General features: G+C 40.3%; 3 protein-coding genes across 10 annotated transcripts in view; 1 reads left to right on the top strand and 2 right to left on the bottom strand.

Moving 5' to 3' along the window:
* pola1 (polymerase (DNA directed), alpha 1) overlaps positions 1–8,147 on the bottom strand; it is a 58,370-nt gene extending 50,223 nt beyond the window's left edge. The window contains exons 1-4 of one of the 2 annotated variants that reach the window (XM_054766445.1): positions 7,812–8,147; positions 6,731–7,195; positions 6,576–6,663; positions 12–4,644 (exon numbers count right to left, since the gene is read on the bottom strand). In XM_054766445.1, the coding sequence (XP_054622420.1) occupies positions 12–60 (49 nt within the window). In that variant the 5' untranslated portion in view covers positions 61–4,644; positions 6,576–6,663; positions 6,731–7,195; positions 7,812–8,147. The remainder of the gene's footprint in view (positions 1–11; positions 4,645–6,575; positions 6,664–6,730; positions 7,196–7,811) is intronic. The other variant, XM_054766446.1, reaches the window with a different exon arrangement.
* On the top strand, positions 1,506–11,042 carry LOC129174441 (choline-phosphate cytidylyltransferase B-like). Of its 4 annotated transcripts, XM_054766449.1 has the most exons (8): positions 1,506–1,680; positions 4,515–4,614; positions 5,670–5,786; positions 5,869–6,020; positions 6,119–6,197; positions 6,277–6,419; positions 6,489–6,677; positions 6,759–11,040. In XM_054766449.1, exons 1-8 carry the CDS (start codon positions 1,522–1,524, stop codon positions 7,011–7,013), a joined length of 1,194 nt encoding a protein of 397 aa, XP_054622424.1. In that variant the 5' UTR covers positions 1,506–1,521; the 3' UTR covers positions 7,014–11,040. The 4 variants fall into 4 exon arrangements, with proteins under 4 accessions (XP_054622424.1, XP_054622425.1, XP_054622426.1 ...); XM_054766448.1 differs by lacking the exon at positions 1,506–1,680 and having other exon boundaries at positions 3,468–4,614; positions 6,759–11,042; XM_054766450.1 differs by lacking the exons at positions 1,506–1,680; positions 6,759–11,040 and having other exon boundaries at positions 3,454–4,614; positions 5,869–6,071; positions 6,159–6,197; positions 6,489–6,671.
* Positions 8,290–21,704, bottom strand: pdk3a (pyruvate dehydrogenase kinase, isozyme 3a). 4 transcript variants are annotated; one of them, XM_054766455.1, is made up of 11 exons: positions 20,594–21,700; positions 16,395–16,536; positions 16,242–16,313; positions 14,581–14,765; positions 14,420–14,509; positions 14,267–14,344; positions 12,902–12,978; positions 12,740–12,841; positions 12,562–12,669; positions 12,374–12,487; positions 8,290–11,102 (listed from the first exon to the last, which is right to left on the bottom strand). In XM_054766455.1, the coding sequence occupies exons 1-11, from the start codon at positions 20,694–20,696 to the stop codon at positions 10,953–10,955; spliced, it is 1,221 nt and encodes a 406-aa protein (XP_054622430.1). In that variant the 5' UTR covers positions 20,697–21,700; the 3' UTR covers positions 8,290–10,952. The 4 variants fall into 4 exon arrangements, with proteins under 4 accessions (XP_054622430.1, XP_054622428.1, XP_054622429.1 ...); XM_054766453.1 differs by having other exon boundaries at positions 16,242–16,536; positions 20,594–21,702; XM_054766454.1 differs by having other exon boundaries at positions 14,267–14,509; positions 20,594–21,702.
* Positions 21,705–21,801: the final 97 nt, after the last annotated feature.

Genomic DNA, 21,801 nt, shown 5'->3' with positions numbered 1-21,801 from the left:
AAAACACTCACCTCCCTCCGCCGTGTCCATGCCTTTGTCCTGGTTTGAGACGGGCGACATGACGTTTGTCCGGTTTTGTCGCTCAGTGACAGCTGTTCAACAACACGGCCAGCCGCAGGTCAACACAACAAGAAGAAAGCACGCGCCAAATATTCCCGGGGAAAGTCATTTTCCGGAAGTGAGATCACAGCCATTGAAAGGCGCTAATGTTCGTACTTACCGCATGATGGCAGTGTTGGGCACATACTGTATATATTTTTGCTTCACAATGGTAATCAACAAAACATTTTAGAACATATAACAAACGCCATACAGTTCATTGAATAATTTCAAAATAATGGTGAATAATGGTTAAATAATGATTCAAATGCTTAGTACATTCATAAATGTTTCATCACACGATCAGGGTCATTATCCTGCACTTGCACAGCGCGACCGTCCAGGATCAAGTCGTTTCCATGGTGATGAGGCGGCGTTTGGGAGGGTACAATAGATTCGTGCTCCAGATTGGGGTCACTACAGTGCCTACGATAAAAACACAAAGGGTGTTTTGTTGTCCCTCCCTAAAGCCAACTGTGGCGCTTTAGATTAAAATTTTGCACACAGACACAGATTGCTGCTTGGATTCCTGGCCTATTTGACTCAAAGGTGAGTTAGTCAACCTTTATTTGTCTTGTAGCACCAACATAAAAAAAACAAACTTTAATGACTCTTCTGTCGTAAGCAAAAATGACGACACATTAAAGAACAAAAACGACATTTTAAGTTAAACTGCGGTTGTACGTGGAGATGTTCCCAAAAGTGAGATAGCTACTGTCAATTCTCGACACAATGGCTGGCATGGCATTTAGATTACGGTGGTCAAAGGAGCTACGTTAAAAGTTGTCAGAAAGATAGTTTTGGACCTGTACTGCAAAAAAGACTATACTTCTGTTTAATAGGCAACCGTTTCGTTTGTTTATTGGGCAACACTGCTTGTAAATTGAACTTCCGGTGTGACGAGCGCTGAGTGTCGTAAACGTATTACGTGTGTCGAAACACATTCAACTGACTGTATGGCGCCGCGGTACATGTAAAGATAATCGAAACGGGTTGCGAAAACGTGTTTTCACACAACGATAGCAAGAACAAGAGGGCTAAATGTCTGTTTGAAGTTTAAAGAGCATTTTCGGCCTAGAATCTCCTCTGTAGACCTGTTCTATCGAATGTTGTTACTGTCCTCTGATTGGACGAGCGGTCTCTGCCGAGAATCAAAGATCGTTTAATGATGTAAGACCAACCCAAGTACCACAAATGTATACAAAGTGGTACTGTGTTGGGTTTTTCGTAATTCATGTTTCTCTAACTAAGACGGACAAAAGTTAATAATAATTAACTTATGGCGAAACAGCATTTTTGTGCCGTGTGATTGTCTGGTCTATTGTGCCTGGTGAATTGTGCAGAGTGGGGGCTCTTTGCTACCAGGTCCTCTGTGCGGCCAGGAGCTCAGAGTGGATGAGAGAAGACAGACTGGGTGGGGGCATGCGGGATGTGAGGGTGGAAGCAGGAGAAGAGGAAGAAAGACATAGTGGCGAGGAGATCATCTCACTGATGCTGAGTCACATAACCGAGGGACCACATCCCCATGAGTCTTTGGGAATAATGGAGGAGCTTGAACACACTTGCCCCCATCCTCGGACGGTAGGGCAGCTGTGTTACTTTTCATGTGTGTACATAAAGTGTGTGCGCAAGGACGACAAAAGGGCTTCTGGTGATGAAGCACATCCCTTTTTCGCATGTGCCTGTGGGAGATGCTGAGTAGACAGTGAGTGGGTAGCATGAAAGAAGACATGATAGCGCAGTGAAGACAAAGAGGTGCACCAATGTACGTTTCCACCCCTCCTTCTTTCTGCTTTAATCCTTTTTATGCCAGATGTTCCTTGCTTATGCCAACGTGCGCCTTATTGACGTCGCTCATCCTGATAGGCCCCTGTGCTCATGGCCAGTTAAGCTTCACCATCTGTCCCATGCTAAATGTTTGTAAGCTACCCCCACCCCTCCCTGTACTGTTTTCTTTTCACCCAAGGAATCATGGGTAACAATCTCCATGCAACTCCTATTGGGCTTGGACACTTGTCAAATCGAAATTACGTTGGCCTTCCTGTTCTGATGTGCATTAAAAACATGAAGGCCAACATCATTTGCATTGGGACTCCATCACTGATTGGGAAAGAAAAAGCACCGGTTCACATTTCTAAACCACTTATCCTGTGCAGGCACAGCTGATGAGAGGTGGACTACACCCTGGACTACACATGGGAATGTCACTCAATTGAAAGGGATGGGAAAGTATTGTTGTGAACTCCTGTTTCCATGACAGGGTTGCAGTTAAAAGGAGTGGCCACAGCGTGGCTGGCGCTCAACTTCCCGTAGCTGAGACTTGTCAACAGCGCCTCTGCTGGTTGCAGCCAAGTGGTGCACCCCATTTTGCCTCGTTTGCTCCCAAGGCGTCATTCATCAACAATCATTCCCACACGTGGACAGAATTCGATTTGAAGGATCACTTCTCACCTCGGAAAGCTCCAAATGTTGATAACATGTGATTTATTGTGTTCCTTTCTTTTTCAAGACGCGATTTGGGGGAAAATACTAGGGTTGCACGGTAATTATCGGACTGACAATTATCTGGCCGATATGAGGGAATTATGACGTCATACCGATAACTCCAATAACAATAAAAGTAGCTCAGATAACCGATAATTGAAATTGAAAAACGCTCCAATGAGGCGAGATTACCCGTACTGTGCGGCTGAGCAAATCAGGCGCTCCTTTTTCTCCAGCCTGTGACGTTAACGGCCTGTCGTAACTTTTCCTGAGCTCACTTGTAAACTTTTCATTGAAGACATATCGCGTTCTATTTGTACCAAATGCTCTGCGATGAGGGGAGAAAAAAAAACATCAAGCACACAAAAAACCTTATCAGCCACCTGAAATGCCAGCGCCGTGGCGTTTGCCAGAGACTTCCATGGCGTCACACCGGCTGCTCGGAGCGTGTACCCGAATATAGTGCACTTTGTTGGGCCACGGCAGGTGACTCCCTCCCCTCAAAACTCTGGTTGTCCTGATAGTAGTGATGTGGTAGTCGTAATGTCATGATGTTTGATTCTCCTGATAGTAGTGATGTGGTAGTAGTAATGTCATGATGTTTGATTCGGACACATCAACAGGTACAGTTGATCAAATCCTAATTTGTTGGAGTCCTTACCTCCAGGTGTGCACAAACTACAGTTACATCTGAATATAAAAGTCGATATAAAAGTTATCGGCTATCTGTACCATATTGGTCTTAAGAAGCAGAAATTTGTCGGTATCGGTTTGAAAGAAAAGATATTGTGCATCTCTCTCTTTGGCGCCATGTACTGGTGTGCAATAAGTATGTCCAATATCATCGGCCGATATTGGCATAAAAATGAGATAATGTTCATATCGGTATCGGTTTCAACAGCAACAAGCTTGCTAGTTCAGTAGCAAGTGTTCCCGGTGTGGAATTATTTCCACGTTTCACTTTGGGATTTTAAATATGTACTTTGCAATGAAAGCGCTGCTTATGCAAGAAGGAATAAGGTGTGTTTCTTTAGTATTATAATACTACACAGCTGAATACTATATAGTAATACTTGAACACTATACTAATACTTTCCTTTAAATGTAATGTTAACTTCATGCTGCGTTCCACTAACAGTATTAGGCCAGAGTTTCATACTCTGTACTTTACTTTGTTCTTATATGGATGTTTGTGCCACATAGAAATGTGCAGCTTTCCACATTGAATCATCATCAGCATTATTTCCTTGGATTCTTATTTGTGAATTTATGAAGACTAACCTGTCTGATGGATATCCATAAGAAAGAAGAAAGCCATTACCCAGCGTCTCTACTGTAGTTTGCATGTATACATTTCTGGGCACCAAATATAGGACGACAGGAAAAAACCGTCTCATATTCGGGTCATTAGAATAATAATTTGACTGCAACTGTCCATGCTAGCTTGGAGCATAGAACATTAAATAAGGTCTAAATATTGTACATTAGAAGGCGCAAAGACCATTAAATAAGCAAAACTATTGCAAAAGGCGGTCTGTGATGTAATTAAGTGTAAAAAAGCCGTATGTTGAATGCCCCACGTACTTGTTTACCTGCATTTTGCATTGTGGGAAAGGATCTGCAGTGTACCCGAGACTGAATGGCCAATGTTTTGTCCCAGTGGGGTTGCTGTTCTTCACGTGTTGTCCGCCCCGTTCCCTCACATCCACGGAGACAGATTGTTTTTCCGTCACCTCAAATTTTCCCTTGTGCCACAACAAGAATGCATCGTGTTCTGTATCTATGACATTGTGGCCTTCATTTCACTGTCTCTTGTTTTCAGTGCATGCCTGAGAGTAGCTCCGCCCGCATCGGAGTCCGTTGTTTTATCACGGCGCAGACTTCTAGCCATTACCTTAATGACCCATCTATCTTTGCCGTATTCCTCTCAGATGCTGACCGAGCCTGCCATCTTCGCCGCAGAGAGCAGCTGCAACTGCCGTGCCCCTCATGAGAAGCTCACCGTCGCTCAGGCCCGTGAAGGCACCCCAGGTAGGAAACCTTGAGAGGATGACCTTGGAGCTATGATGCAATGACAAACAAGACAATCGCAGCTTTAATGCCCTGTGGGTCAACCCAAGGGCAAAATGAGTTTGCAGGAATTCATGTCATGATGCAAAATAGGGAACGAGTGCATTGTGGGAAACCAAAAGTGGTACAATTTGGAATTCAACCAAGATTTTCTGAAGAAACTTGTAACTCAAAACATCATTTTCATGTTAGCTCGTTGAGCATTCAGGGGATTAACGCCACAAAAGAGTGATGATAACCATAGAACAGGAAACGGAAATTATTATATATTATCGGCGGATATTGACATAGAAATGACATATCGGCTCAGGTCGGTATCGTTTTTTCCTGCCGATACCGATGTCGGCATGCCTCGTCAAACTGCAATGTGCTCCTCAGAGCAACCAAGCTCAGTATGTCCGCGGTCAAAAGTTATTTCCAAGTTTTGCCTTTGGATTGTAAATATGCAATTTCCAATGATTGATTTGGTTTTCATCAAAACCTCTGCCTCGATTATCATACTCCGTCTCGGTTTTCATACAATATTGTACGGAACAAACTAGTCTGTTTGCATAATGGTGACATTTGGGCCAGGGACAAATTTATTTCACTTCAAAATGTCATAGAATTTACAAACGTCATTTTATTGTTTTGTCACCGCCTGTTTTCATCCATTCTGATCCAGACGCTGACGACGTGAAGCAGTGGAATCGCACACATCACGAAACAATTCCCTTCATATCTGTGTGCATTCACGCTTTGTTAGAATGAATTTCCTTTCTTAAAATTTAGTCTGATTGCCATCATTCATTTCAATAGGTTCAATCTGCAAAGAACAAACACACAGTTGGGTTATCAGCTCCTAAAGGGTGTATACTTTATTTTGGGACACCCCAAAATAAAATTACATTTTTTTAGTTTTAATTATTATTAAAATAAATGTACATTTTTTTATTTTGTGGGAACAATTGTTTGAAAATTGAATTTTGTGATGCGGTTCCAATAAATTCATACATTTTTTCCATTGTGCATTTCAGTGGACCGTCCAGTGAGAGTCTACGCCGACGGCATCTTCGACCTGTTCCACTCAGGCCATGCTCGTGCTCTCATGCAGGCCAAGAACCTCTTCCCTAACACCTACCTCATTGTGGGAGGTGGGGGACAACCTGAAAAAGCTGCTTTTAAAAAACACCAGACGCGGCGCTTAATATGTGTGTGTGTGTGTGTGTGCAACAGTGTGCAGTGATGACCTGACCCACAAGTACAAGGGCTTCACGGTCATGACGGAGACGGAACGATACGAAGCACTAAGACACTGCCGCTACGTAGATGAGGTGCTGAGGGACGCTCCTTGGACGCTCACGGCCGAATTTCTGGAGAAACACAAGGTGCGGGAAAAGGGGTGCAGTGCATGTGTTCAAACACCAGGGGGAGGCTGTGTGCGTACATCCCGCCATACACTTTCTATCTTTTAACTGTTTCTCAGATCGATTTTGTGGCTCATGATGATATCCCATACTCCTCAGCAGGGAGCGAGGATGTCTACAAACACATCAAGGAGGCAGGTTAGTGTGTGTGTGATGCTGCGGCAAGTGAAAACGCTTCCGCTATTAAAGGACTAGTTGTGTCACATACGCACGCCAGGTTTATTTGTGCCGACACAACGCACCGAGGGGATCTCCACGTCAGACATCATCACCAGAATCGTCCGAGACTACGACGTCTACGCCCGTCGCAACCTCCAACGTGGCTACACAGCCAAGGAGCTCAACGTCAGCTACATCAATGTGAGGCCCCGACGCCGGATCCGCCGTATTGCTACTTTCTTTATGACGTCACAACAAATGCATCAACAGGAAAAGAAGTACCGGCTGCAGAACCAAGTGGACCGGATGAAGGAGAAGGTTCGCAACGTGGAGGAAAAGAGCAAACATTTTGTTTACCGCGTGGAGGAGAAGAGTCACGACCTCATTCAGAAGTGGGAGGAGAAATCCCGGGAGTTTATCGGCAACTTCCTGGAGCTTTTCGGACCTGACGGGACATGGGTGAGCATCACAAATGCACATTTTGGGGACCCTTTTATGGCATTTAATTTGACCTTTCACTCCTTGCGCGTGCTCGAGCAGAAGCAGGTGTTTCAGGAACGCAGCGGCCGAATGCTGTCCTACGCTCTGTCTCCCCGGGAGTCCCCCTGCAGCAGCCCTCCGCGTGAACTGTCTCCCCAGCGCTCGCCGTCGCCCCCGTCTCCTCCCGACCGCTGGCACAACGCACGGCCCTCGCCCCTGACCTCCCCCAAAGGGGCGTCGGCCTCCGTCAGCAGCATGAGTGAAGGCGACGAGGATGATGCAGACACTCCCACGTGCTCACAGAACAATGCTTGAGAACTTGTGCGTGCACACACACACTTACACACACACACACTTTACACATAAACACTGGATAGATACCAAAACACTTTACCTCAAGCAAAATACAGAAGCCGTGGGGATTCTGTGCAAGTGAGGTCTGTCCCGCTGGGTTGTCCAGGTGACCCACTCAGATTCAGGTGGATGATGATGGTTCACTGTATCACGGAAAAAAGGTAGTCACACTGGATCACCCATAGCCTTGTTAAGCCACATGCTTGTTTTTGTCCTTTTTCTTTTTTGTAGAGCACTGTCTCTTTAAAACGCCATATTTACTGTGATTTTTTTTTTTGGTGTGTGGGGCGGTTATAATATAAACACAGTGTCAAGATGGCACACGCTAGCATATCACATAAACTTTCCCATGACAAAACACTCTTAATGTGAAACAGGAAGACATAAACCGGAAATGTGGGGCGACGAGCGGAATGCTGGCAAACGACGTTAACGCGTGTGTTTTATGCATTGCCCATTTTACTCAATTGTACTAGGACTAGCTGATTAATATTTTTGGCGTTTTATTGCAAAAATGACATGACAACATTGTGTAATTTAATTGTTGAAGCGGGCTTGGGTACATGTTATAAAGTGCCCGGATGTTAACATATCACTTAACCACTTAAATGGCTGACCTCGGTATCTACGTTTTACGCAGACTATAACTTAACAGTTGAAGCAATATTGTGTTGGTGAAACAGCTGTAAGATGTTGATTCAAAAACGCTGAGAATAAGACAACTGAAACCGTAAGTTATTGAATGTAATCAGAGCTCACCTGTTAGCGTGTGCACAGCCATCTTGCCCACGTGTGCGTCACACTGGAGATGTGCGAGTCCTGAACGAGTCGGTGGATCCGGGACTCGTCTCCGTGGCCTCGTCCGTCACGAGCTAAACAAATTAAGTCGACGTACCCGAGTCACTTGAGGCCTGTTGCTATGTAACTGTCACGACTCACATCAGTGAGTGACTCATTAGAAGTCAAGTTAGTGAAAGTACTCGCGTTTCCCCATCACTATCAACTCTGAACGTTGAACTTATTCACTGACCTCACCTCACTCGAGCTGGTCATTTTTCAGGGAGTATTATGTCCTCTAAGGGGAGGCTCACGTAAAAAACCCCAATGGTACGGTACGCCTTGAGAATGTACATGTTATTTGTTTTTTTTAAGTAAAATGTCCAAACGGCTTGTCATGTACATAAAAACCCAGTGTTTGTGTTTTTATTTAAAAAAAAAAACACACAGGACACGTATCTAGATGTACATTTTTTTTAATGCCAGTGTTGAGAAAAGATCTATTAATCTCATGCTGAACGACTTCTTTGTCCGGTTGCCTTTTTGGTTTCTGATTGCACGTCTCCGCATGGGGCCCCCTTCACACTTCATACATATAAATACATCATTTTTGAAGCTGCGAGAAACTGGAACGAACACTCCCACACCGGCTGCATATATAAACAACAAACACGTTATTCATAGTTCCATAGACGGTTGACAACACTTACTGTATATTCATAATGGAAGCTCTCCATCTGCCAAGCTTTCATTATTGGGGAAAATCCCTAAATGTTCATGTTAGCAGTCTTCAGTTAAGTCCACCATTTGCTTCAGTCGATGCCAAATTCGTTTTACTGCTGTATAAAGAGCAAAATACCACATCGACCCGAATATAAGACAACACAGATCACCGTCATCTTAAAATGAGCATTATAATGCATTATGTTTCCCATAGGACTGCGATCTATCTGTGGCATTGGGTTGCGGTATGCAAGATGACATCTATTTGCATTATGCCATTTTTGGGAGAGATTAAAAGTGAGCAAAAACAAAATGTTTAGGATTGCAAATCAAGTCTTGTTGAGGACGGCTCCATGCCAATACGGTTAGCAGGACCCTCTCGCTGCTCGTTGAGGCGAGCCATACATTCTTTCATGTCTTTCATGTTGTCTCAAAGTGTCCAATAAGGCCAGAAAAAGGTGCTCCATTTATCACTATTTGCTTGAATACTCGCTAAAACGTAGCTTTTTGTGTTTTTTAAAAATTTCACAAGCAAGGCGGAGCCGCCTGTGAGTGCGTTGAGGCAGTCACATACGTTCTTGAATGTTAGTCTCCAAAAGTGTCCAATAAGACCAGAAAAAGTCGCTCGAATACTTGCTAAAATGCTTTTTTCTATTTTTTGTTATGTCACAAGCAAGACGGAGCCACCTGTGAGTGCTTTGAGGCCGTGTCCACACGAATATGGCTAGCAGGACCCACTGCTCGTTGAGAAGAGCAATACGTTCTTTCATGTTAGACTCCAAAAATGTCCAATAAGACCCAAAAAAGTAGCTCCATTTGTCGCTAGTTGCTAAAATACTTGTTAAAACACATCTTTTTATGTTGTTTTTTGAAATGTTACAAGCAAGATGGAGCCACATGTGATTTAGGCTCCAAAAGTGTCCAATAAGAGCAGAAAATGTAGCTCCATTTGTTGCTAGTTGCTAGAATACTCGTTAAAACGCACCTTTTTATGTGTTTTTTTAATGTCACAAGCAAGCTGGAGCCACCTGTGAGTGCTTTTAGGCGGTGTCCATTTGAATACAGATCCCAGGACACGCTGCTTGTTGAGAAGAGCCATACCTTCTTTAATGTTAGTCTCCAAAAGTGTTCAATAAGCCCTGAAAAAGTCACTTCATTTGTTGCAAGTTGCTAGAATACTTGTTAAAAAGCACCTTTTATGGATTTTTTTTAATGTTACAAGCAAGACGGAGCCGCCTGCGAGTGCTTTGAGGCTCTCACATGTGTTCTTCAATGTTAGTCTCTAAAAGTGTCCAATAAGACCAGAAAAAGTCGCTCCATTTGTCGCTAGTCGCTTGAATACTTGCTAAAACATTTTTTCTATTTTTTTTAATGCCACAAGCAAGATGGAGCCACCTGTGAGTGCTTTGAGGCCGTGTCCATTGTGAATACAAATAGCAGGACCCACTGCTCGTTGAGAGGAGCCATGCGTTCTTTCATGTCTCCAAAAGTGTCCAATAAGACCAGACAAAGTCGCTACATTTGTCGCTAGTCGCTTGAATACTTGCTAAAATGCACCTTTTTCTGTTTTTTTAATGCCACAAGCAAGATGGAGCCGCATGTAGCGCTTTGAGGCCCTGTCCACGCCAATACGGATACCAGGACACGCTGCTTGTTGACAAAAAGTGCCAAAAGTGTCCAATAGGACCGAAAAAAGCCGCCCCATTTGTCGCTAGTCGCTTGACTACTCGCTAAAACGCTAGTGCGTATGCGGTGTGTAAAGAAGCAGAGTTACGATGCCGTCTACTGCAGAGAGCGTTCCATTCCAACGTGAGGTAGCACCACATCTATTTGTGGCGGTGCAAATGTATTCGTGGCGGGCGACCACAAAGAAATGAATGCATGGGAAACACTGCCCCCGATACTGTCTTATATTCGGGTTTTAGGGTAGTTAAAAGAAACAAGTAGATGTGTGTTGTCCATTTGTCCAGGTTCCTTCGTCTTTTTTTGCCTCCGAAATAATAAAATGAGCACTACACATTCCTGCCTGTACATTATTACTGTCCTTTTGCTCTTTTGCATGAGCTGAAAGAGCAAGATGGGTGCATGGCAAACGCATAGAAAGTGTACATCCTAAGACCTCCATCCTAATATCCAGTAGTAAGGCTTTGACCTCATGGTTTGATGATTCAAGGCCGTCATGGAGTGGCGACAAAAAGCTCTACTGCTACTACACCGGCCTACTCGTGCATCTGGTCTCAAGTGGCACTGAAACTTGAATCGTGGATGTAAAGGGAGAAGCAGAAACACCCCTTTTGACAAAGCGGAGATACCCGTGACTCATTCAGGCGCATGAGACACAGTGGGAGTTACAGTGAAGAGGTTAAATACGCTGGTACGCTAGCAAGGCGGCGTGATGAGTTATCTGTTAGCTTTGTATTTGGACTTGCTGGCGTCCCGCGGTTCTCTGCTCGGGTTGCTCCAGTCGTCCGCTTCGGGGCTGGTGGTGTAGTGACGCCACGCCGACTTGTTGAAGACGGGCAGGCGCTCAAACGACTCGCTCGACAGGGCCTTCACGCGGGGGAGGAGGACACAACAAGTGGGTGGAAGTTTGCGGACTCAAATGCAGAGAGTGCCGGGCGTTTCTGTAGCAGGATCGCGCCCACTTGAGCACATTTATTCAATTGGTGCTACATCATGAAATAAGAAGCAATGAAATAAATACGAACGCCATACGTCCTTAAAAACGCCATTAAATGAATAAAAACATCATTAAATGATGGCTAAATGGAAAAGGGCATGAAATATAGAATTTACGCATGAAATAAATATATTGGTTGGAAAGAAATACTTCATACATTTTCACTTTACAAATATGAAGAGTCTGTGTCGATTTTCAAAATGAAAAAATAAATGACTGAAAAATCACACATAAATAAATTACTTAATTCATCATTAGAATTGATTAAATCAAATAATAATCATAATTATTAATAATTATATATTCATAAAATTATAAAAAACTATTAAAAGAAGTACCTTAGTCTTTATTTAAAAAAAATAAACATTTATTTTTTTTAATTTTTATGTTTTTTAAATAAAATTGTGTAAAAATTTTAAACTTATTGTTGTATTGTATTGTAAACTGTATTGTAAACTGTTGTAAATTATTGTTGTAAATTGTTAAATTAATATTTAAATGTAAATATATTAACAAATATATAAAAAAATTATTTTAAAAAAGAATACATATTAAAATAAAAATATATCTTTTAAATAATTTATAAATCTTTTTTTATATTTAAATAAAATTAAATACATATTTATAAAAAAATATATATTTATAAAAATAATAAATATAACAAATATAAATTAATATTTAAATATACATCTACTGTAAATCACTTTTCTTTTTACTGATATACACAATATAGCTTAATAATTATTATATTTTAGTAATAATAATAATAATACATCTGGCAGTGTTGATTTTTTTTTTCATAAACAAATACAAATTCAAATTATTATTAAAAAATAACCTGCCACAATTCTATAAATAAATAAAAAATGTACATTTTTTCTTTAAAAAAAATTCCTGCACCATACTGAAAGATCCTCCTGGGCCGAGTTAAAAAAAAAACAAAAAAACTCCGCAAACAGCCCTATGTGGCTCCATATTTCTAAACCAGAAATTAATATTATTATTATTATAATTATTACGACAATCCGTTTTTCGGCTTGTTTAACTTCGGACAGGGCAAGCTAGCCGATTCCACCTGACTCCAGTCTTCATGCTAAGCTGCTATCCACGTTCTGACACGGATATAACCTCTTTTCGTTACCTTCAGGTAGATGACAGCATCCGTGCCCACACCCTCCATGGAGTAGAGCTTCAGATCCCCCTGGAAGTATCGGGCGTAGAGCCTGGAAATGGGTAAACCGTAGCCAAAACCGGCCTGAATGCAGGATGAGAGGAGGTGACGTCACACAGCTCATGGAGGAATGTGACTGCAAGGCCACGTGAACGCACCAGCGGGACGGCGCCTGGCTCCAGGCTGGGCGTCGGGGCGGTGGAGTACATGTAGTTAAAAAGGCGGTCGATCTTCCTCAAGGGTACCCCTCCTCCTCTGTCACTAATCTGGAGGACACACAAAGGAAACGTCAACACAAAGGAACTTTTCGGAGCATCGTGTCCGTGTCTGACGCACCTTTATTGAAAGATCTTCGTTCCCCAGAGTGACTTTTGCTTTCACGGGTGGTAATCCTTCTTTGCTGTTCTCGTGAAGCTCCACTGTGGCTCTCATCGAGTTCTACAAAAAAGAACAACTGAGCACTTGTAGAGGCGTCATGACATTTCGACAACTCCTGACCTTGAAGAGCTCGAACAGCATGTGGAAGAGATGCGAGGGCACGTACACGGCCTGGATGGACTTTGTAGGGTTCTTCACTAGAAGATGACGGAAAGCACAGGAAGTTCAGACTGCACAGCAACAACTCGTCTGATTTTCAACGCTAGCTGGTAGAAAGTGACAAGGGCGGCTCAGGTCAAAGCTCAAACCAGAGCAACTTCTGCCCGTCCGCCCGCCCGCCCTGATTCCCCATACGTCTTCACGCTGTTAGATTTTATCGTGTCGTGAAAGAGCAAGAAGCCCAATGATTTGGACTCGATCAAAAGGAGGTCAAACGTCTCACAATTTTCATTTTGTTTCAAATTTCATTTCAGCAAGAACCTGACTGATTTGAATTCTCTAAAGTAAAAAGATACTACTTGTATTAACTTGTTTCATTTTTAGTTTCCAAATTAATTATCTGTTCAAAGAATACATTTATGTAAAAGTTAGGTAATTTTATTATTTATCTACTTAAAAAATACTATTCCATTTATTTAATGGCTAATTAGACAATTAATTATCTAGTTTGGAAAAAAAATACTAATTTATGTAATAGTTAATTAACTGAATATTTTCAAAATTCTTATTAATAGTTAATTTAATTCATTAATTATCTGTTTAACAAAAGTTACAATTAATTTATTTAATAGTGAGTTAATTTTTATTCATTAATTTTCTATGAAAAAATACTAATAATTTACATAATACTTAATATAATTATCTATAAAAAATTACTATTCATTTAAGAGTTATATAAATATTAAAAATACTATTCATTTATTTAAGAGGTACTTCATTACTTGTGTATTAAAAATACTATTCATTTATTTAATAGTTAATATCAATAATTATCTATAAAAATGATTCATTTAAGAGTTAATTATCTCTCAAAATACTATGAATTTATTGAAAAGTTAATTTGATCGGATTTTGCATTCTGAACATTTATTTAAATTAGTTGATTCATGTAATTAATGATCTATTTTAAAAAATGAATATTAATGTATTTAATAGTTTGTTAATTCATTATTTACTTTTAAAATTATTAATTTACTAAATTTAAAATAGTTAATCTCATTATTATCTATTAAAAATACAATTATTGTATTTAATTGATTAATTATATAAAAAATACCAATAATGTACTTAACAGTGAGATGATCTATTTTAAAAACGATGATTCATGTATTTCTTCATTGAAGTTTGGCGCATTCCAAGACAACAAATACAAGACGACCCGCCCTTTTCATAGGGAACGTAACGCCGTCTTGTATTGGGGTTGTTCCATGAAGCTCGTGTTTTAACTCGTATGAGGGCGTGGCCATGACCGCACAAGCGTCTTACTGTCAAACTCTTCAATGCGGAGCTCAGGAGCAGCCAGGTAGTATTTCTCACACAGCATCTTGGCCGTGTCGTAGGCATCTGACGGAGGAAGCACAAGACAACGTGACCGGGTCCCCCCCGGGTATGGACCAAAAACGCCAACCTTCAACTCACCGCTGACGACTTCCGCCACGCAACAGTTGGGGTCGATGCTGCCGATGTGTTTGGGATGAGCCGGGTTGGTGTCGTTACCAAACAGGAGCGCTGCACGGCACAGAGGGCGTTAGCACAAACGGGCCGCCGTCGTCCAGACTCGGCCCGGTCTCGGGACTCACTGTGCTGGTTGATGAGCATGCGGAAGGAGATGCGGTTGGTGTAGAAGCGGTCCAGGAAGTACTGGATGTTGCTGCTGACGAAGGGGTCGAAGCCAAACTTCTCCTTGTACTCGATGACGCCCTGCGCCATGGTGGGAACCACGTCGTTGTGGCGGTTACGGATCTCGATCAGCAGCTCCAGGAAGCTGAGAGGGGAAACGGCCGTCTTGCCTCAACACTGAAAAGGCTTCCTTATCCAAATTCCTGGACGTTATTATCAGCCGTACGTGACCGTTTATCTGGCGCTCTTGTTATCGTGTAAACACGCGCTACCTGCACAGCCACTCCAGCGACACTACACCGACGAAAAAGCCTTGGGACGCACCTCCTCATGCAGGAGATATGAAGCATTCTCATTCATCAGCAGAAATATTCAATCAGTACTTTCAGAAGACACACCTGCTGCATAGCACTTTTGGTTTGATCAATAAATAAATAAATACATGTAATATATTTGAAAAACATTTTTAAAATTACTTTGGAAAATTGAAAAAAAAAAAAAATCTTTTAATTTATAATAAAAAGTTTCGTTTTATTCATGTATTAAAAAATATCAATAGAAAATAACTTTATAAACAATTTTAAATAGATCCACCTCCTCTGCAGCACTTTCCCTTTTATGAATAAATATAAATGAATAAATACCTAAATATATTATAATAATAGAAAGAATATAAAATATAAATATGTTTTTTTTTATTCATATAAATATTTCCAAAAAATGTTTAAATACCCACCTACACTATAGTACCTTTTTTAATGAATAAATATGTACGTTTAAAAATACCCTCCTCCTCCTCCATAACACTTTCATTTATATTCATAAATAAATATAACTTTTTTTTAAATACCCATCTGCTGCAAGGTACTTTTCTCTGCATACAGAAATTAATATAAAACACAAAAATAAATACTTCATAAATCATTTTAAATATACCCACATCCTCCATAACGCTTGACAAATATAAATGAAAAATAAATACCTTTTGGAAAAAATAATATCCTCCTTCTTAGGACTTTTCTTATAAAATTCTAAAAATACTTTAAAATATTTTAAAAATCCCCCTCTACTGCACGGTACTTTTGTTTTGATTCGCAAATTAATATGAATAAAAATAAATGCTTTAAATATTTTTTTTTAAATACCCCTCTGCTGCATAGCACTTTAAAAAAATGTATAAATAATAAAATGATAATAATAATTAAATAAAACAAAAAAAATATTGGAAAAAATATGGAAAAATTCCTCAATATTAATTGTAAAAAATCTGGCAGCCACACCTTTATCAGGATCACCCAAATGTGAGAGCTTGATCCATGGAAACGTACGCTACAGTAGCTACTTCTGATTTAGTCACGCTTACCAACAATAAAAAACAATGAACCCCTCATTGGTTAAAAAAAAAACAACAACAGTAATTGGATGATTGACATTTTGGACACTTTTGTATGCTTCCATGAATGGGAACATTTTCTGCTGCCTCAGTGATTCATGCAAGAGGTGGAGTGTTAGTTTCACTTCCTGTCCCAATACTTTTGTCCATGTAGTGTAGGAGTGCTGCTAAAAATAAAACGGTCTGCTCATAAAGCCATAAAGCCGCACCATCCATGACCGGACTCACTCATTGAGAGCGTGAGGATCCTCCGGCTTTCTGTTCTCGTAATCCAGCAGCTCCACAAAGCTCTGCATGTACCTAATAAAACGGGCAAAAGGGCAAATTCGTATCATAAAAAGTATCAACCGGCTGTCGTATAGAAATGAAAAGGCGGATGACCATTTCTGAACCAGGCGGATGGACGGCTGGCTGAGTAGTTTATCGGGCAGCAGGTTGACCTCTCGCATGGTGTTGGCGAGACGCACCGGCAGCTCCTTGCGCAGGAACATGTAGGACGTTTTCTCACATGCATTCTCCCTGCCTGGAAGACAAAGCAAAGCTGTTCTGTGGGGCGCCTTTTGGTTAAAAAAAAACAAAAAAAAACGCCATGTCGTGACTGCATCTTTCCAGGTCACTGACAGGAAGAAAAGTTCTGACTCATTGAGGCAGATTTAAAAAAAAAAGGGGGGGCAAAAAATATTCAATATAAAACAAATCATTCAAAAAACAAGGTGAGTCAGATGAACAAATAAATGAACAAATAAAAGAAAATAAAAGTTTAACTAAAAAGAAATTAAAATCCCCATTGAAACAAATAAATCATAAAATAAAACTTTTTTTTTTAAAGGACACAGATAAAATGAAAAAAAACTGATCATTAAAAAACAAGGTGAGGCATATGTATAATAAATTAAATGCATATATAAAAAACTAAATTAAGTTTCATGAAACTTAAAAGAAATTAAAATTCTCTTTGAAGCAGATAAAAAAAAGATATAAATAAGGTGAGGCAGTTAAAATGAAAAAAAAATTTTAAAAGTGAAGCAAATAAAATAAAAAGAATGGAAGAAATTAATTATTATTAATTATCATTGAGCCAGATTTTTGTTTTTGAAGACACAAAAATAATAAAATTACAGAAAAATTTAATAATTAAAAAATAAGGTGAGGCAGATTTGAAAAAAAAAATCAAGAAATCAAAAATACAACAACTACAAAATAAGATGAGGCAGACGGTCTGAAGGGGGCGTACGTGTAAATCTGACACGAGCCGTGAACCTCACCACGTGTCACCGCTTTGCCGCCACCTGTTGGTTTGCGTGCATAAATTCTACCCCCGAATATAAGACGACCTGTCTCAACACAGGTAAAAAAAAAAAATACCAGAAGAAGAAGGCCACACTTTAGTTTATCCAAAAAGTCCAGAGATGAGCCTCTTCTTCCGGACATTCCAAATGATCGTAGTGGCTGTGAACAACATTTGTCCAATGGTTCCGATTGACTTTCCATCTTCTCTCAAATTCACAATTGCTTGCTTTTCGCCCATAGACAGCTCTCTGCTTTTCATGTTGTTTTCACCTCTAAATGCAGTGAATCTGAAACTGATCTTTGACATTTAGTGCTGTTCTTTGATTGAAGAAACAAAGTCATGTTCTTAATTTGTGCATCAATAAAAGCGGACATGTTGCTCTCATCTTTTCAGGTCAAACTCAAATGTTTTCAGTCTACAGCAAAAGTAAAGCAAATGGCCACGCTTGTTCTTAGGAATGTCCACAGCTAATTTCCACGCTCCAGCGCGTTTTATCTGTAACCCCGCTATCAATTATTTGCTAAATGAAAACAAGACATAAGTCACCCACTACAGACGCTACAGCACACACACAGAGTGTTATTGGACTAAAAAGACATCAGACTTGCTTTAAAACAACAAACGAGCAAGAAGCCACAGGAAGGCCTTTGGAGAATGCTCAGGAAGAGGTCAATCTCTGCAGATGTCTCGCTCTCAAAGGGTTTTATGTAAACATCTTTTATGCCATGCACGTGACACTACATCCACCAGAGAGCTTTTTATACCAGCACACTGCTTATGCAAACCGCTTTTGCCTTTTTGATGAAAGCAGGTGATATTACAAAACAAAAGGAAACAACCTTTCGACTCGGCTTCCTGCGATTCAGCGATATGAAAGAATCGGACGTGGCTCGTTAATCATAAATCAACAATAAACTGCACTTCTTCTACTAGTATCTTGATGGGCTAACAAGATTGTCACGTCAACGCTACACGGCCCGCTTCCCATCGCAGCCGCGGGAAGAAACGACATAACGCAAACAACCGCCTCTAATCACACATGGATTATGCAGAGCTTAGAGAACTGCTTGCAAGTTGCCGTTCATAACGCCTATCCTTATGTTTATCTCTGCGCTAAGGAACACAACCACGCCAGAAAACTGGTTGGAACAGTCTTTGGAGTGTCCTTATTTCACATCTTCAAAAATAAACAGGATGACTTGTTTTTACCGTCACATGTTTGCATCATAAAAATTCATGAGCTACATATGCAAACTCCAATGACTCCCAATACAATACAAAACAGTTCGCGTCTTTCCATTTTCTCAATCAGCCATTTTTCAGAAGACATCGCCTCCTGTACCGGCCACTTTAGATGATTTTGACGGACCCTTCAAGGCACACAGAATACTGTGTTCTACGGCTATATAAACATGGAACGTCCCGAAAGAAAGATTGGACTCCTGTCTTTCATCAGAAAAAAAAAGTTTGTTTCTACCTTTTTCCGTTGTTTAGTAAGCAGCAGTAGAACATAGGTAAGTTTCAGGAAAATATCAGCTCCCAACTAGAAAAGGGAGGAAAAACAGCTTTTTGTGAAAAGATACATTTCAAACATAACTGTGAGACAAATATTTTTTTATGTTGTCACAGCTCAAACGTCGAAACAGCTATGCCACAACACAAAAAAACAACTTACAAATATAATACCATGAACTACTTACAATTTTCACATTTAGAACTGAACTGAGTCTGCATGTACACGTGTGCATGCGTTTAAATTTCCCTACAATGCGTAACCTTCTGCACGCTACACTCCTCTGTGCTCTCTCACTTCCTCCTTCCTACCATGTGTCTTTTTTCCATCCACGAGCCATGCCGAGCTCTTATCAAACGCACGTCTGCCACCTTGTGGCCGTTTTTATGGCTTAAAATTGCTGTGAAAGTGATATGCCTAAGTGGACAGTTGCGTTATCACCTTTTTGCCTCTCGCGCAAAAGTCGTTGGGATCGGGCACTCGGGTTTATAAAAATGTAGTCTGTGGTGTTGAATGAGTTAACCTTGCAATCCAACCTACCTCGTGTTGTCAGCGTCAACGAGTGATGTGTGGCTGCTAGTAGCGGAAATTAAAGTCAAGCGTATCAGGGACAATGCATTGGAAGATAAAAGGGTTAAGTGGGTGTCTTGCTTCATTAATAACGGTACCGGGGATCAACTCGCTCCATAACACACGTCATACAATGGCGTGCATTAAAAAAAGAAAGCGAGGAAGCGTTTCTTGCGTCATGCATGTATTGGGTCCTTAAATACAAGCGGTCAACAAAGGTGCGAGTAAAAAAGTGGAGCGTGGAATGCGGGAGGGAAAGCTGCGTGAACCCCTCCACAATGCAACCCAAACCCTAACCAGCGACAGAAACCAGAAGGCAGAGTTTGGACACAATCCGCCGTCGCCTGGCAGCACCTCCCTCGCCTTCCTGGCGAAACATGCGTGGGTCTCCAAAGTGTGGCGCAAGGCCCATCTGTGGAACGTGACTCATTGCAGAAATAAAATAAACAAAAACCCAGCAAAAGTGGAACAATAGAGCAAAAGACATAACATAACGACAAAAAGCTAAAATGTTGACACTAAAAACTAATTAAAACCCATAAAATAATGGAACACAAATAAGCAAGTAGGATTTTTTTTTAAACCTGAAAAAGGAAAAGAAAAATGGAAATGTTAAAAATAAAGATAACTGTAAAAATAAAAATGTCATAACAATAGCAATAAAATAGAAGTAACTATAATTAATAAATGCAAAATAAAGTAAGTCAGAATAAGTCAGGACATGAGAGATGAATGAATAAATAGATACTGAAGTGTTGAAAAATATAAAATCACAACGAGCGAATACGAGTGACAGTATACAGATTCCGCAGTGGTAAAGGAAAAAGAAGAAATACAAATACAAAATGTAAAGATTTTTTTAAAAAAGAGCAATAAAATACGAATGAATCATAAATAGAAAACAAGTTATAATAAGAAAATATATATATATTGTAGTTTTGCAAGTTCCACCCAAGCATAGTAAAGGTTATTTACGTGTTATTCAAAGTATTAATGATGATAGCACTTGCTTGCATGTTTACATCACAAACACAACGCAGTAATGCAGAAGCACGAACATGTACTACTTGATCTTTTGCAGTGTGGTAAACAACACACTTGCAGTAACATTATACACTAGTACTTGTAGCTTCGCATCAACCATAACATTAAGAAGCCACAAACAGGAAGCACTGACACGATATGATGACAAGTGATGCAACTTACCAAAATCCAAAAACTGCTTTATGGAGAGAGGGGACGGGGAGAACCTGGAGTAGTACTCCACTTTGGGGTTGGTGTTCTTCAGCAGCGACAAGAAAAGCCTCATTTTGACGCGTTATTGTTGATGTGCAACACCGCACACAGCCACCATTCATTCCTGGTATTGTTGACAAGCGAACGCTCGCTGTAGACGGTTCTGTCTCAGCGGCGAGGACATCCGTCTCGGCCCGGAGGACACTGGGCGAGGAGAAGACTTCGTGTCCATACGGGTTTATGGCGGAGAGACGGGGACAATTATATCGCAATGGAGCTTCCTGGAACTACATTGTTCATCAATTCCGAGCTGTCAGATGCTAGGTCAAGTGGTAGTCACTGTGCAACATCCGTTTAAGATGTTTCAAAATAAATTATTAATGCGGAAGTGCAGGTGTTGTGGATTCCAAACGTATAATACATACAACACGGCTACAGTAAACGACACATAATCTTATAATGTTAGCATTATGACTACTTAAATACAGTAGCATTTATTTGAAGTTCACGCCAAATTATTTTTGAAAGCTACACTTTCTCTTTTCCGGTTGAATGCCTCACTGGGACAGCACGTACTGTACGTGCAATTGGAAAGTCACGAGTCAACGTCACATGACGGGGGATGTTGGTGTGCAAAGATGATTGGTTTCAGTGAGAAGGCAAGGAAATCGCAGAAATCTTATTGGACAAGAGCAGCATCAATCAAAATGGGCTCGTCTGTTTATTTACTATCAAAATAAAATATAAACATATTTTAGCCATCAATTCATTTCAATTTTCTGTAATAACTATAATATGGGTTTTATCAATTGGTTAAGTTACGAACATTTTATTACGTTACGAATATTGTTTTGTATTCGCAACGTCACCTGCCACTTCCGACGTCAGTGTGGTTTCTACTGCCATCTAGTTGAGCAACATTAGAATAGCACACTAATAGGAAAGCATTAGTGAAGTGGTTAATAACAGCACAGAAAGGCAGAGTGTCTTTGGAATATGAGTGTCTTTGAAAGTGTGACAGGAAAGGCGCAGCATCATAAAAGATAAAACAATATTTTTTATCATCACCTGTCACCTGAAAGACATTATGTAAATACAGTAGGCTATATATATATATATATATATATATATATATATATATATATATATATATATATATATATATATATATATTTTTT

Source organism: Dunckerocampus dactyliophorus, chromosome 21 (assembly GCF_027744805.1).
Source record: "Dunckerocampus dactyliophorus isolate RoL2022-P2 chromosome 21, RoL_Ddac_1.1, whole genome shotgun sequence".
NCBI classification, from domain to species: Eukaryota; Metazoa; Chordata; class Actinopteri; order Syngnathiformes; family Syngnathidae; genus Dunckerocampus; species Dunckerocampus dactyliophorus.
This window is presented reverse-complemented; position numbering and strand designations above follow the sequence as displayed.